This window comes from Hyperoodon ampullatus (assembly GCF_949752795.1).
Source record: "Hyperoodon ampullatus genome assembly, chromosome: 6".
NCBI classification, from domain to species: domain Eukaryota; kingdom Metazoa; phylum Chordata; class Mammalia; order Artiodactyla; family Ziphiidae; genus Hyperoodon; species Hyperoodon ampullatus.
In genome coordinates, this window is record NC_136919.1 from 110,220,125 (window position 1) to 110,236,848 (window position 16,724).

Sequence of the window (16,724 nt, forward strand, 5' to 3'; positions counted from 1 at the left end):
GTAGTAATCTCACTGCTTCAGAGAAAGAAGAAACTGAACCTTGAAGAAATTAAGAAGTTTGCTGGAGCTATTACATATTGAATCTAAGATTTAAAACTGTCTGTTTTCCTAATTTTGTTTTCATAACTACCATACTATTCAGACATTGATTTCTTTACTCCCTCACTTGTCATATATGAATTTATTTATTTGCAGAGAACTGTATTGGTTGTGGGGGACGCTTCTAAAATTATTCATTTCTTTGTCAGGATTTTATGAGAAGTCATGAAATTGTACAAAACAAATATAAAATGTTGTAACATGAACATGGGGCATGGGGAATAGAGTATTCAGTCAGTTGGGTGGGAAAGGGAACCTTTCCAGCAGTCGGTTTTCAAAGTAGAGGGCATGGGCAGTGAGACAGGAGGCAGGGATGGTGCTTGTAGGAAGAAACAGCATATATAAATTGTGGGAGGAGGAATTTAGTGTTCTCATGGTTCAGGGATGGGGGTGGACCTGAGTTGTTGAATAGCAATGGTATCATTTCCACTTTGGTAACCCAACAGACAATGGGTGGCTCTGGAGGTGAGTCTCACCAAGCCACCCATCCCATATTCAAGGGTCACCTTCAGCTTCTGTTTCATACCCCTTCCTAATGATCTGTTCCACTTTGGCTCTGCTTCCTAACCCCACCTCTGTTCTCTAGTATTTATGAGTCCATGGAACATTTAGCATAGATGGTGTTGCATTGCTATGAATCTATTTTCCCTCTTACCATTGATCATTAACTTTCATCCTTTTGTTTCTGGGATCTGTTGGTGTGCTCACTGCTGCAATGGCTAGGACACCTGATATTTAGAGTTTCTCTTTGATTCCGTGAAATTAGCATCTTCTTCTCCCATTACTCTGGAAACAACTTGAGGTTTACTGACTTCAAAGCAGAACATGCTCTTTGATGGGGATTTGACGTTAGCTTAACGTTCTTCCTGAGGAGATATTACTCTAGTTTCTTGGGTTAGAGGTCGGTACCAGGAAGATCAAAGCTGCGTGTCTGGTCCCCTGAAGGGCCCGTTGGCTGTGCAGCTGTCATGGAACCTGCGTGCATCCTAAATTCAGCAAACACGAGCTGTTGGGCATAAGGGACTCCTAGCATAAAGATGCAAACAGAAAATAATCACCACTATTTGTAAAACAACACAAAATACATTCCTCAATAGTAGTGGCTCTGTTTTGTCTTCATTCTTATTATTAATAATTATTCAAGTGTAGCACTTTGCATTTTTATTTTTGGCAGTAATTTAGTGTAATATGGTTTACAGCTCAAAGTGATAATTATTATCTTTTTTGATGTGTATTTCCACTGCTCTGTTGATAGTGAGAGAATGTCCAAAATGCTTATCTTGGCATTTAATGTCTCTTATATGCAACTTCTCTTTTCAGTTTCATCTGTTTACATTCCATTCACAATGATATTTACTATTCCTGTAAAAATTGCAGATTTTCATGGCTTCTTGGCTTGGCATATATATTTTCACTAACTGAAAAGCCCTTCCCCCATTTCTAGAGTAGAAATGGAGTGCATGGGGTCTTCTTAGAGTCCCTGCTGACCTGCATACCAAGGCTAGTGTCTGGCATGGGGTTCCTCACTTTCCCTTGCCCTGCCCCTCTCTAGCAGTCCCCTCCATCCAATGTCAACATTCCTTATGTACTTGTTCTAGGCTTTGGGTTCCACTCTAAAAGGGTTTCTCTTTGAGTTTTCATCCACTTTCTTAAGTTTTTAACAACATTTACATACTGTCTGACCAATTCCAAGTTGACATCCTTGACGCAGGTATCTGAAGCCCCACACATCTGGATAATCATCCCCAACTCCACCCTCATTTCTTTAACGAGGTTGTTAGTCATCTTTTGGGTCTCTTCTGTCCCTTCTTTTCTGCCATCTACTTTGTCTTCCCGTGTTCATGCTCCGTGTCATTCTCAAGTGTTCCTTGTCATATTGTGTTGTATTAGCCCCACTACTGTAATGTAATTTTATGTTTATCACTGTGTTTATTGTTTGAATAAGAGAGGGAAGGAAGGAAGACAGGAAAGGAGTAGGGAAGAAAGGAGAGAAAGCGTGCATAAATTATTAGAAACCTGGACTAGATAGGCACAGAATGATAAGCCCCATGGGGGTCTACCAGTCATCCATGTGGCACTGTAGTCCTGTGTCAAATCAGGCATTGAAAATCAAATTGGTTAAGAGGGAATAGAAGAAGGGAATAGAACATATGATTGCCTGTTTTAAAATCTTGTGTTTATTTAAAAGAATACATAAATCACAACAAGATCTTTTTTGACCCACATCCTAGAGTAATGAAAATAAAAACAAAAATAAGCAAATGGGGCCTAATTAAACTTAAAAGCTTTTGCACAGCAAATGAAACCATAAACAAGATGAAAAGACAACTCTCAGAATGGGAGAAAATATTTGCAAACGAAGTAACAAAGGATTAATCTCTAAAATATACAAACAGCTCAGGCAGCTCAATATCAAAAAAACAAACAACCTATTCCAAAAATGGGTGGAAGAACTCGACATTTCTCCAAGGAAAACTTATAGATGGCCAAGAGGCACATGAAAAGATGCTCAACATCACTAATTATTAGAGAAATGCAAATCAAAACTACAATAAGGTATCACTTCACACTGGTCAGAATGGCCATCACCAAAAAATCTACAAACAATAAATTCTGGAGACAGTGTGGAGAGAAGGGAACGCTCTTGTACTGTTGGTGGGAATGTAAATTGATACAGCCACTGTGCAGAACAGTATGGAGGTTCCTTAAAAAACTAAAAATAGAACTGCCATATGATCCAGCAATCCCACTACTGAGCATATACCCTGAGAAAACCATAATTCAAAAAGTCACATGTACCCCAGTGTTCATTGCAGCACTATTTACAATAGCCAGGACATGGAAACAACCTAAATGTCCACTGACAGATGAATGAATAAAGAAGATGTGGTACATATATACAATGGAATATTACTCAGTCATAAAAAGGAATGAAATTGGGTCATTTGTAGAGGTGTGGATGGACCTAGAGTCTGTCATACAGAGTGAAGTAAGTAAGAAAGAGAAAAACAAATATCGCATATTAACGCATATATGTGGAATCTAGAAAAGTGGTACAGATGAACCTGTTTGCAGAGCAAGAATAGACACACAGATGTAGAGAACAGATGTGTGGACACAGGGTGGGAAAGGGAGGGTGGGATGAACTGGGATATTAGGTTTGACATAAATACATTACCATGTGTAAAATAGATAGCTAGTGGAAGCCTTCTGTATAGCACAGGGAGCTCAGCTCAGTGCTCTGTGATGACCTGGATGGATGGGATTGGGGTAGGGAGGGAGGTCCAAGAGGGAGGGGATATATGTGTACATATAGCTGATTCCCTTCATTGTACAGCAGAAACTAACACAACTTTGTAAAGCAATTATACTCCAATAAAAAAAAAAGAATACATAGACTGTTGCAGTGAAAAAAATGTAGGTTTTATATAACAACATCAACATGTGTCAATATTTATAAACCTGTTGTTAACGTTCTATAAAAATAATGTGTATTTTGAAATATTTAGGGACAATATCAAGAGAAAAGTCTGCATATGGAACTTCCTTCTGTTCAGTACTGGTTCTGCTCTAAGTAGATTTCAGTTTAGAAAATGCATTAATAGGAACAGAAGAACATAGGATGAAAGGAGAAATAGTCACCATGACAAAGAAAAACTCTGGAAGCTAATAATGGTCTTTAGTCATATGAGAGAACGCTGATCTGTATCATCCATTCCAATTATGGCAACAGTAGAAAATACTCAAACTCAGTTAGAAAAAATGTCAGTTCAATTCAATACGTGTTTACAGAACTTTTACCCCATTCAAGGCCCTCCGCTGAATACAATGAGTAAGGCACAATTTCTGTCCTCCAGGTGCTAGGGAGCCAGTGCAGGTGAGGGGAAATGTCTATATTTCGTAGACCAGCTAAACTTGGGCATAGGTTTCTCATTCTCAATGTATGTTCAAGTATAAATAGAAGATAGATTTTTATCTAAGGGTAAAAATGATAAGTTTTGCTAAACTTTGATAATATAGCCTTATGGTTTTAGCTGATATTAAGTAGAAAAATATTAAAGTCAAAATAATATTAACCCTAAAATCATATGAAACAGAACAGCCTCTCATATTTTTGTATGTAATAGACATTTGTTTACTGCTATTTTAATTTATTTAATTTCAATTAAAGTTATTACACAATTACTCACTGATTTATTTTAATCACCTCCCAAATTATTGCATCTAAAGGAATACATCTAAGGCTTTTGCTGAAAGTAAATATTGAAAGACATACCAATACACATCTAATAAAGTGCAGCAGAACAAAGTGGGTTATAGCAACTAAATTAGTCTAAAGGAATAACTTCTAGGCATTTAAAATGTTATAATTTGTTACCAGAATTTTAATCCTGAAATGACCTGTGATGTTTGAAAAACCTCAGAGTTGGACAATAGGACCAATTATTAAGAAAAGGGAATCAATCTCTTATCAGGAACATTGTTCTTTCACAAGTACATAAAACTTAATGAGTTTCAAATTGCTTTCTTGACCTGATTCACCCCACCCCTTAACCTATTCTTCTAGTTTTCCTTGTCTTGGCTAATGATTCCATCATTCACAGGAACTTACACTAGACACATGGGAATCACCTTTGACACATGTGTCCCTACACATCTAAAGAATATCAAATTCTGAATATGCTATCTCCAAATTATACCCTAAGTCATTTCAAATCTCTCCAACTCAACTCACCCACATCATGCAACTCAAGACTTGCCAACAAACTCTTTTCTTTGAGTAAGTGGTTTACTTGGCTTGAAATGCTTCTTCCCAAGTTTTTCACCTGTCTGTCCACATCCCATCATTCAGGTCTCCACTTAAATATCTCTTCCTCAGAGATGTGTTCTCTGACCGCTGGTACAAATTTGGTTCCTCCAAATTCCTCTAAATTTGTTAAGTGTCTGGCTGGTCAGCCTGTCAGTGCTTTACCCCCAACAGCATTGAACTCTCAGGCTGGCTGCAATGTTGGCCTTCCCTTATTGCTTGTCACTGAGATAGCTGTTGTTGGCAGTGTCCCTTGTGAAGGAATTTTCCACGTGCTTGGCTCCACAGCCCTAGAAGCATAGTAGAAGTTCAGTGCCGAGGGGCTGGGGGTGGAGCAGCCTCTAGCTGAAAGAACACAGATTCCCACTGTCCTTATTGAGGTTCAGTAGATTTTCTTGAATATATGCTTCTAGATCTGTTGTATGTCTGTGGTCAGTTTCCATTGTCCTTCAGTTGTTAGCCTTAACATTATTTTTTCAAGTTTTATCATTGCTTTTGAGAGGTAGGATTTGCCAGGCTTCTCACTCAGCCATTTTAGAAGTCTCACCCTTTCAATTATTTTTAAAAGACATTTAAAATCTACATGATAATTTCCTTGTAAATTCTGGTATTCTTCATTCCTTTGTATTAATCCATATTTCCATGTATCCTTTTCCTTCTGCCTCAAAGACTTCCTTTAATATTGCTTGTAGTGTGGATCTGCTGGTGAGAAATTCTTTCAAATTTTGTATGTCTGAAAAAAGTTGTTATTTCACCTTCATTTTTGTAAATTATTTTCACTCAATATAGAATTCTAGGGTGACATTTTTTCATTTAGTACTTTCAAAATATTGCTCTGCTGTTTTTTCACTTGCTTTTCTTCTGGTGAGAAATTTATAGCCATCTGTGTCTATGTTTCTATGAGTGTGACATATCTGTTTTTCTCTAGCTGCTTTTAAGGTTTTGAGCAATTTGTTTCTGATGTTCCTTGGTTTTGTTTTATTCTGTTTCTTGTGTTTGGAGTTCATTAGTCTGTTTGGATCGGTGGTTGTATAGTTTTCATCAGATTTGGAAAGTTTCAGTCATTGTTTCTTCAAATATTTTTTCTAACCTCCCCTGTCTCTTCTTCTTAAAGGACTCAATTACCACATATATGAGTTAAAGCACATATTAGGTTGCTTGATTTTGTTTTGTCACACACCTCACTGATGTTTTATTTATTTTCTTAAATTATTATTTTTCCCTTTTATTTCCTTAGAATATTTCTATTGCTGTCTTCAAGTTCACTGATTTCTTCTTCTGCAGTGTTTAACCTGCCAGTAATCCCATACAGTGTATTTTTTCATCTCAGACTTTGAAGTTTTCAAATCTTAGTATCTTTTGTGTATCTATTTGACTTTATGAACATGTGGATGGCTGTTATAATAACTACCTTATTGTCTTTCTTTGCTAATAATAATCTGTGTCAATTCTGTGTAAGTTTCAATTGATTTTTTTTCCTCAATATAAGTCATACTTTCCAACTTTTTTGTATTCCTGGAAATTTTTGATTAAATGCCAGACATTTTGATTTTTAGCTTATTGGATATTTTTGTATTCTTATGTACTTGAGCTTTGTTCAGGAAACATTGACTTGAAGGGGATTTGATCCTTTTAGGTCTTGCTTTTCAAATTCGTTCACTCACACCAGAGCAGTGTTTAGTCTAGGGCTCACTACGGAGGTAAGACCCTTCTGAGTACTCTAACCAAGGACAGTGAACTATGAGGTTTCCAGTCTGGATGATATGAATGGGCACTATTCCCAACCGCATGTGCATATTAGCACTATTTCCCAATTAATCCTTTTAGATGGTTCTTTTCCCAGCGTTGATGAGTTTCCTTATTTGCATGCACTGATCAGTGCTTTGCTGAAAGCTCAAGAGGGGTGTGTTGCAGATCACCAGTGTTCTCTCTGTTCATCTCTTTCCTCTCCAACCTCTGCCTATGGACTTCAGGTGCTTTGTTCTTACCAGGCTCTTGACTCTCTCTCCTCTACTCAAGAAATCTGCTGGGCTTTGCCCCAGTTTCTCCTTCCTGCTCTGTGAGATGGAAACTCTCTAATGCAGTGCCCAAAGGAGTTGTAGGGCTTATCTTGTCTGTCTCTCTTCTCTGCAACATCACTCTCCTTTATTGCTTGAAGTCAAATATCTTGAAAAGTATTGTTTTATGTTATTTCCTTTTTTTCTTTTTTTTTTTTTTTGGTTGCTTCAAGTGAGAGAGTAAATCTGGCCCCTGTTACTCCATCTTGGTCAGAAACAGGGGTCAAAAATGCAGTTTTAACTGTTGTTGCACCTCCTTTTCTTTGCCCACTGCTCTAACAATAATCATGTAGCTAATGCCCATTGTGAACTTGCCATGTTTCAGGCACTGCTCTACACACTGTATAGATACTAAGTTGTTTAGTAATCATATTAGTGCTGTGTGGGAGAGACTTCTTTATCCTTTTACAGTTGAGGAAACTGAGGCACAGAGAGGTTAAGTAAGTTTTCCACTATAGAACCAGTATTCAAACCCTTATAGGACAATTCCACAGTCCTTTCTCTGAGCTACTACTCTGTGTTATGAAGGGCTGTTTGTGGGAACAGATCCAGAGGCTGTAAATATATCAGCACAAATTTAGTCTCACTACTGGTAAAATAGATTTCCTTCCCTAACTGGCAGGTATATGTGGGGTTTACATTAATAATATTGTTAGTGATGTGGTTATCAAAATATAGCCTCAGTTAATAAAACTAATGATTATAAATTAAAATCATGTAAAATTGGAAAAACACTTTCTACTTTCAACTAAGTATCCCATTTCCTCCTACTCTTTTTTAGAATGTAGGTTCTGTACTCTTACAATAGGGGAAACTATCGCTTCCTATTTCAGTGCATAATAAGTGACTTCTGTGTCAAGTACCCCAATTATTTAAATAGTTGAATTACATACAAGAACATTTTTCATGAGGGTTTCTTATAAAAGTTAAGTATGATGCTAAGTGGTAGTTTAATGCATTATTTTGGTGGTTTCACTCAAATAAATATGATGGATTATTTGTATTAATTATGGACATATAAAATTTTATTTGTTCTTACAACAGTCCAATAGCAAAAATCTCATGCTAGTGGATTGATAGAAACAAGGTCACCTTAGCATTCATTACCAGTGACCTCTGAGACTTGAAAGTTGGCTTCTCTAGGTCACTCCATGGTCAATGATATGAGGGTCAAGGAAGCCTCTACTTAGTGGAGATTAAACTCAAGGGGGGACACCTGGGGCTCGCCCTCATCCACACTTGGAGAGCTCACTGCTGATGACCTACTGAGCAAAATACTCTCTATCCCAAAATACGAGTATATTTTTTTAATTTACACTTTTTTTTTTGCGGTACCTGGGCCTCTCACTGTTGCGGCCTCTCCCGTTGTGGAGCACAGGCTCCGGACGCGCAGGCTCAGCGGCCATGGCTCATGGGCCCAGCCGCTCCGCAGCATGTGGGATCTTCCCGGACCGGGGCATGAACCCGTGTCCGCTGCATCGGCAGGCGGACTCTCAACCACTGCACCACCAGGGAAGCCCCTAATTTACACTTTTTAATCTATTGCTTCTACAAATCATGTTTGAGTAAATGGTGCTAATTTTTTTTAATTGTATTTACTGACTTGCCAACTTGTTTTCAAATATTCGGGTTACTTTATGAACATTTTTTAGTAAATGACATTTTATAAAATGGATTCTCTATGATGAGGCCTATAATTGACTTTCCAATCTAAACATTCCTGTTAGAAATCATCTTGTGATAATGCCTATTCTTATTTATTGTGTGGGTTTAACTGGAGGGCTTCTTGATCAACAGTGTAGCCCATTTTTTGAAGCATTGTTGGCTACTTTCCGATGACTATGGAGTAAGTTTTATGTGAAGGGTATTGTATGATGATATGATACCTAGATTACCTTGATATTTTGCATTCTTTTCAAACATTTTCACTAGAGAAGAGCCTTTCTTTCTCCTACTTCCCTCCTAGGCTGTAAGCTATTTCCTTGTCACTGTAGTTTCCTAGCAACCCACAATAAGACACTAGGATATCACAGGTGCAATATGTTTTTTCAAGACAATAGAAGTGAGAAAGTGAGGGAAGAACCATGAGCTCCAGGAAGGCTGGGCCATGTCTGGCCATGTTTTATCCCAGCATCCAGCAGAGTTTGTGATACTTAGAAGTATTGTGATACATCAATATCAACTGAAAATAAAACTGTACTTGTGGAATGGATGGAAATTGGGTTGAGGTTGGCGGAGAGGGACGATGGAAAGAAAATGGTCTTTTAATAACAAAACTATATTTTGCCAAAGCAAAATGCTCGCCAAGGTAGAATTTGAAGCTATGGAAGACTGTGTATTTAGAAACCAATCTTTAATATTATACAAAAAGTATATAGCCAGGATCTGAAGTATTGACCTATTCTTCACCTTATAAAATATATATTCAAGAATAGCCACAAAGTGTATTGAATTATGCAACACGAAGATCAAAAAAAATAATGAAATTTGTGATTTCCTATATAAAATAGGGTTTTCAATTTTTCAATCATAGAAAGATTGCAAAATGTCTGGTTGTGAGCTCATTCTTACTGCTTAACAATCAGAAACCAAGCACAGCAACCATCACTGGATGGTTCTGCAGATTGGGGGATGGCAAACTTCTTCTGTAAAGGACTGGCCAGCAAATATTTTAGGCTTTGCAGGGACATGTGCTCTCTGTCACCTACTCTTGGTTTTTAAGCTCGTTTTTCAACAAATCTTTAAAAATTAGCTCATGGGGGCCTCCCTGGTGGCGCAGTGGTTGAGAGTCCGCCTGCCGATGCAGGGGATACGGGTTCATGCCCCGGTCTGGGAGGATCCCATATGCCGCGGAGCGGCTGGGCCCGTGAGCCATGGCTGCTGAGCCTGCGCATCCGGAGCCTGTGCTCCGCAACGGGAGAGGCCACAACAGTGAGAGGCCCGCGTACCACAAAAAAAAAAAAAAAAAATTAGCTCATGGGACTGTACAATAACAGGCTGCAGAGGGATATGGGAAGCTTAACATTCCGGACTTCTAAAAGCAGTTCCTGAATTTTATCTATCTCTATTAAACCTCTTGAATTGAGCTTAAGTTTATTATCATTTAAGATTTTAGTTAAAATCTCAGAACTGTTACAAAGTACATTATTTTTAAGTGGTTTTGCTTTACTCAGTTGGCTACCTCTCTATATTATAATTTAGTCACTTGAGGCTTAAAAAATCTGTCAAAATACATGTTGAATCTGCCTCATAAGATATAATTTGATGACTCACATGTGGTTAATTGTTCTAGGTACAAGTGTTAGTGATCACATTAGAAGGAAAGTCAAAACATTAGGACAAAAGAGTTTTTTTAAGGCCATTCTTTTGTGTTTCTATCACCTAATAAATGTTTCACTACTCCATTTTGCTTGAGGGGAATATTCCAGGAAATATAATTTAGGTGCTTTAGAGCAGTGGTTCTCAAAATATAGTCACAGACAGGCAGTATCAACATCACTAGGGGACTTGTTAGAAATGCAAATTCTCAGGTCCCACCCCAAATCTGGTTAGACAGAGACTCTGAGATGGTGCCCAGCAATCTGTGTTTAACAAACACTCCGGGAGATTCTGATCCCAAGAAGATCAATATTACTATTACAAAGCAAAACAGCAACAGGGAAGATGAGGACAAAAATTATTCGATCAAAATAACCCGGCAGGGCTTCCCTGGTGGCGCAGTGGTTGGGAGTCCGCCTGCCAATGCAGGGGACACGGGTTCGAGCCCCGGTCTGGGAAGATCCCACATGCCACGGAGCAGCTGCGCCCGTGAGCCATGGCTGCTGAGCCTGCGCGTCCGGTGCCTGTGCTCCACAGCGGGAGAGGCCACAACGGTGAGAGGCCCGCGTACAGCAAAAAAATAAAAAACATAAAATAAAATAAAAATAACCCGGCAAAATCATTTACGGAAAAAAATTTATTAGCTAACTGCAATAATAAGCCTTAATTATTATCATTGCCTTTCAGTGACACATAAACTGTACTACAAAAATGTGAAAGCATTTAAATTCTTTATTATCAAGTTTTCATTAGTTTGTCATCTAATACTCTAAGGGAAATCATTTGAGTTTGACAGTTATGTTTTTATCAGGCATGTTTATTTAATTATGCAATGAAGAATAATTATTTGCTTACACAACTTATAGACAGAGTGCAGTGTTTATTTTACACTATGTATGTGAATCAAACTTCTGAATTTTCAAAAGGTAGCTGCATAAAATGGATGATTCTTCTAAGTTGTGAACATAAAGGGTTTTCTGGAAATATTTTAATCTCAATAAAATGCAGGTCCAAGTATACATTAGTCACAACTTTTTGTGAAATTAAATAAACAACATCCTATCATTGGCTTGAAAGACGTCAGCTTCATATTTTATTGCCTTTCTCTTAGACCTTTATTTATGACACAAATGTATTATTAATTAAAGGACAATTATGTCTTTTCTTTTTACTTGTGAAATAGAAAAATATGAGATTTTTCTGGGTAATAAAAATGACTTTGTGTGTATCTTGTTCTGTCTTCAGTTGGTTTCACTGTCTTTTTTATACTAATGATAAAATATAACTACTTAATATAAACTGAGTGCAAGTGACCTTGATAGTTGGAAAGATAGGACACTGTCAGAAAGTCAAGAGAACATGGCAGCAGTGTAGCAATGGCCTGCTGCAGCAGAACAATTTTCATAGTATGCTTAAGGTACAACACAAAATAGGTGTGCCCTTTTGTGCTGTCACTGGGCCAAAATGTTGGGAGAAAAGTACATCCTGTTAACTGAAGACATTTTAATATGAGTTTAGAGTAGTATTTAGTATGTCTGGTGTCTTTATGTGTGTCTTTTATGGACAGACAAAAGTATATCACAGTGACTGCTTATGTGGAAATTGTTAAAAGTCAAAGCTGCTTGTTCAGAAACAAGCCATTTACATTGAGTGACACTGGTATTTTACCTCTTACCAGTGTGTGAGAACTATTATAACTTTTCAGAAAAACAGAAATGTTGACTGATTGTTAAACGTGCAAGGAGACTTTATTCAAGAGAGATTGACTTCAGCTTTTTTCCTGATCTTTATTATTTACAGGATGAAAATAGGACAATAAAAGACAGGAGCAATTAGAATTATTCAATGAGAGATGATACATTTTGGGGACAATGTCAGAAAAGGTTAAGAGTGGAGTTTAGATATATCAACTACCAGTATCAAGAGAAAATTAACAGTAGAGTTTTTCCCCCTGCATTAAACAAACCAGAGATATGCTCTGTATGTGTATGTGTATGTTGACTTACACATTTCAATGCACTAATAAGAACATATTATACTTAGACCACTTTTTAATGTCTTCCACTGTAGGATCTGAGATGGTTCATTTTGATGGGAAAAGTTCCTTGCTGTACACATTTAATCAGAAATCCATGAATCCAACAAAAGAAGTTATTTCTTTGAAATTTAAAACCAGAGAGAACAATGGGATTCTACTCCACAGAGAAGGACCAAATGGTAAACATATCACCCTGGAGTTAGTTAAAGGAAAACTCATCTTATTCCTTAATTCAGGTAAAAAACTACAAGGTGGTGTTTTTGGAAATACTATTTAGATGAAAGTATCTTTTTATAATGAATTTTTTCACAGTTAAGTAGTTAATTTAAAACCAGAATACTTTTGGATGTGAGGGTGATCTGGCTGTGACATCTGTCACCCCATTGATAACCAGGGTTAATTCGGCTGATCTGGCTGTCTAGGCAGGTGTCCCCTTCCTCCCTCACTGCTCCATGTGCATCCCTCCCGAAGCTGTGGGCTTGGTTGAAGAGGACGACCTTCCCCGATAGAGAAGGACCGTTCTTCAGTCAAGGCTATACAAGTAGCTGTGCTCCCCTGCTAGAACCTCCAAACAAGCTCTCAGGGTCCATTTGTAGGAGAACATAGGGTAGTCAAGCTTCCAAGACTCCAGACACATCCAAATGAGGCACTGCATGTGGCAGTCTGCTTTTCTTTAAATTAAAAAAAAAAATCTTTTAAGAAAGAAAGCAGACCCCATAAATAATTACTCTAAAGACCAGAACTGTCCAGGCAATTGGAAACATGGTCACCTACAACTGAGCTATACTAAGAACAACATGTGTGTATCCTGAGTACGTCTTTACGTGAAAAGTTTTATAGCTTGATAATTGTATAAGATCAGTAGCAGATGCTCAATAAATAACCTGATAATATAAAGACAAGAGTGGCTTATCGTAAATTTTTGAAGTAGTCTTATGAATGAGGTCCTAGGAAGAAAATATTTTCAAGAAAAATGAAAATTCAGTGCATAATAATAATAAAACAAGTAAGATAGAATATGTTACTCAAGATCAAAAGAAGATTGTATTTAGGACTAAGATAAAAGCAGCTGACCAGTTCATGGGATAAAATGATGTCAGGAAAGGGTAACTGTTGTGAGAAGTGCCGAACTTCAAAATATTGTAGAGATCTTGGTATTGAGCTGGATGGAACAGTGCCTTTACCCTCCCTCTCTTTTCAGGCGATGCTAACCTGCCCTCCCCTGATGCCCTCATGCTGGGCAGCCTGCTGGATGACCAGCACTGGCATTCTGTCCTAATTGAGCTCCTCGATACAGATGTCAACTTCACCGTGGACACGCACACTCATCATTTTCGGGCAAAGGGAGAGTCCAGCTATGGGGATCTTGATTATAAGGTGTGAAAATGACTTTTTAAGTATGACAGATTTTGTCATTTAAATGCAAAGTAACCTTCTAGAGAAAATACTACTACATAGAGAAATTCCCTTTCCTAGTAATTCAGAATTCTGGTAAAATATTCCCTATGGGTGATAATTGCACAGTGGGAGATGCATGCTTGAGCTATTGAGACATTTTATCCCTTACAGATGTTAGTCTTCACATGAGAGTAAATAGTCATTAAGTTTAGGAAATCGAAACCTGAAGAGCTACCAATAAAACAAGGAACATTTTTAAATGCAATTGTTTGCACAGTTCTTCTGTATTCCGTCTGGTGTTTGGCTGTGAATATTACTTTGGAGATTTCTGTGTTTTAGGGCAATCCTAAACAGGAATAGCTACCTAGGATAACTTGGAGAAGTAATCACCATATATTCCAACCTGATTTTTTAAGTAACAAGAAAGCCAAATGCACACAACTCAAAATACTGTTTCTTGGGATTTTTAAAGGCCTAACAATATTTGGAGCATGTTGCCTATGTGTGTCTAACCTACACTGAAATGCAGCATTTTTCTGCCAGTTCTGCTCAGTGCATCTCTCAGCAAGCCAGATTTCAACATTCATTTGGTATGAGTGTCCTCAGCCGCAAAGACCAGCTGGAGATTCTGGTCTTGAATGATGTTATCAATGGCTTTATTATTCTAACCTATCAGAGTCATGGCAAAGACCAGGATCCTACAGCCTGGTTTATAAAGTAGAATATCATCACAGTAGGCTGCACTGTTACACAAATCAAGATTTACCATGGACATAAAGATGCAGCATTCTTCATCAACAAAAATGACAGAGCCATATGAGCAGCAAATTGTAAGGAAGATATTTAACGTATTTATCTAAATGTAATAAATGAAACATTGGTAAATCTGCATATGAAGCTTCATTTGAAATTAACATGATAATGTAAAATAATGCCAAATAGGTTTGAGACAGTTGCCACTGTACCTGCTAATCATACATGTTTAGGCAGATACTCAGAAAATCATTAAACCATATTATTTATGTCATTTTTTTCTTTCTAAGATCAGCTTCGGAGGGATTCCTCGACATAGAAAATCAGTGGCGTTCCCGCATAAAAACTTTCACGGCTGCTTTGAAAATCTCTGTTATAATGGGGTGGATATCATTGATTTGTCCAAGAAACACAAACCACAGGTCCTCATCATGGTAAGAAAGTCTATATGCAAGTTCAAGAGAAAAGGGAGCTGTAATTTTTTTGATTGATTCAGCTTTAAAATATACCTCTTCTGAAGGCAGGGAAGGTACAAATCATATGTACAGGTATCCTTGGGGGATTGGTTCCAGGACGCCCCCTATTGGAGCAATCCAAGAATGCTCAAGTCCCTTGTATAAGATAGCACAGCATTTGCATATAACCCAGGCACATCCTCCCATATACTTTAAATTGACTCTAGATTACTTATATACCTAATACAATGTAAATGGCATATAAATAGTTGTAAATACAATGCAAATGATATGTGAATAGTTGCTGGTGCAGGGCAAACTCAAGTTTTGCCTTTTGGACCTTTCTGGAATATTTTTTCTAAATATTTTCCTGGTTGGTTGAATGCGAGGATGCAGAACCTGGCATAAAGAGAGCCTACTGTACTTTTTCATTCATGTTTGGTTTAATTTTTATATAGGTATGGAAACAGATGAATACTTTCACAAAGATGTTAAAGTACAATCATATAAAGCTTTTTAATGCAGTGTCTTTTTTTAATTAATTAATTTATGTATTTACTTTTGGCTGCATTGGGTTTTTGTTCCTACATGCAGACTTTCTCTAGTTGCTGAGAGCTGGGGCTACTCTTCGTTGCTGTGCATGGGCTTCTCATTGCAGTGGCTTCTCTTGTTGCAGAGCACGTGGGCTTCAGTAGTTGTAGCACGTGAGCTCAGTAGTCATGGCTTTCGGGCTCTAGAGCGCAGGCTCAGTAGTTGTGGCGCACGAGCTTAGTTGCTCCACGGCATGTGGGATCTTACCGGACTAGGGATCAAACCCATGTCCCCTGCATTGGCAAGTGGATTCTTAACCACTGCGCCACCAGGGAAGTCCATGTCTTTCTCTTTGATTGGTTTCCTCTTCCTTCTTTCTCCCTTCTTTCCACATAGCTAGTCCCTCCATCAAGCTGAGATGTTACTAAGCTAGCATTTGTCCTTCCTTCTTTGGTCCATAATATTATACTGATCTATAAAGGAATCCTCTATAGATAGGTACACTCATACTCACACATGTATTTATGAATTTATATGCCTCCACATTTGGCATTGTTTTAAAAAAATCATTTTATATAAGCTTTTCTCCATCTTGATTTTCTAATTCAACTATACCTTGTAGGAATTCTTTTCAGTTATCAGGAATAGTTCCACGTTAGAATTTCTATGTCACTTTCCATTATGAAAGTGTACCATTATTTATTTAGTCATTTCCTACCCAAGGCATCTGCTTTATCTCTACTTTTTTACAACTATAAGCTCACAATTGCACATGTGTTTTCAGATACTGGGGGCTTTCATTTTGATGGGACAAAGTTCCAAAAGTAGAATTTCTTGGTTGAAAGTTTGAAACAGTTTTAAATTTTAATAAATATTGTTGGATTGCCTTCCAAAAAGCTATAACATGACACTTCCCACCAGCAAAGTATGATAGAGCCCTTCCATTACATCTCAGGCAGCCACATGTTCCACATCTGTTAGACTCTTGCCAGCTCAAGGAACATGAACTAATATCTCATTGTTACTTCATGTTTATGTGACTACTGGTGAATTAAATCATCTTTTCACCTGTTTCTTGTCCATTTGGATTTGCTTTTCTGATCATTGTTCACTCTTACTGTTTTCCCTATTTTTTATTTTATTTTTTTAACTTTTTGTTAATTTACAAGAGAGTTTTATATTTGATAGATAATCCTTTGTCATTCATAGTCCATATATTTTTTTTTGGATTTATCAATTTTATATTAAATATTATATGATATGTTAAG

The 16,724-nt window shown here is 37.5% G+C and overlaps 1 protein-coding gene across 1 annotated transcript in view; it reads left to right on the top strand.

Moving 5' to 3' along the window:
- LOC307055085 (contactin-associated protein-like 3) overlaps window positions 1–16,724 on the top strand; it is a gene marked incomplete at both ends in the record, with an annotated part of 178,242 nt that overhangs the window by 86,895 nt on the left and 74,623 nt on the right. Inside the window, 3 exons of the mRNA XM_079707030.1 lie at window positions 12,352–12,555; window positions 13,521–13,696; window positions 14,761–14,904. Of these exons, the coding sequence (XP_079563156.1) occupies window positions 12,352–12,555; window positions 13,521–13,696; window positions 14,761–14,904 (524 nt within the window). The remainder of the gene's footprint in view (window positions 1–12,351; window positions 12,556–13,520; window positions 13,697–14,760; window positions 14,905–16,724) is intronic.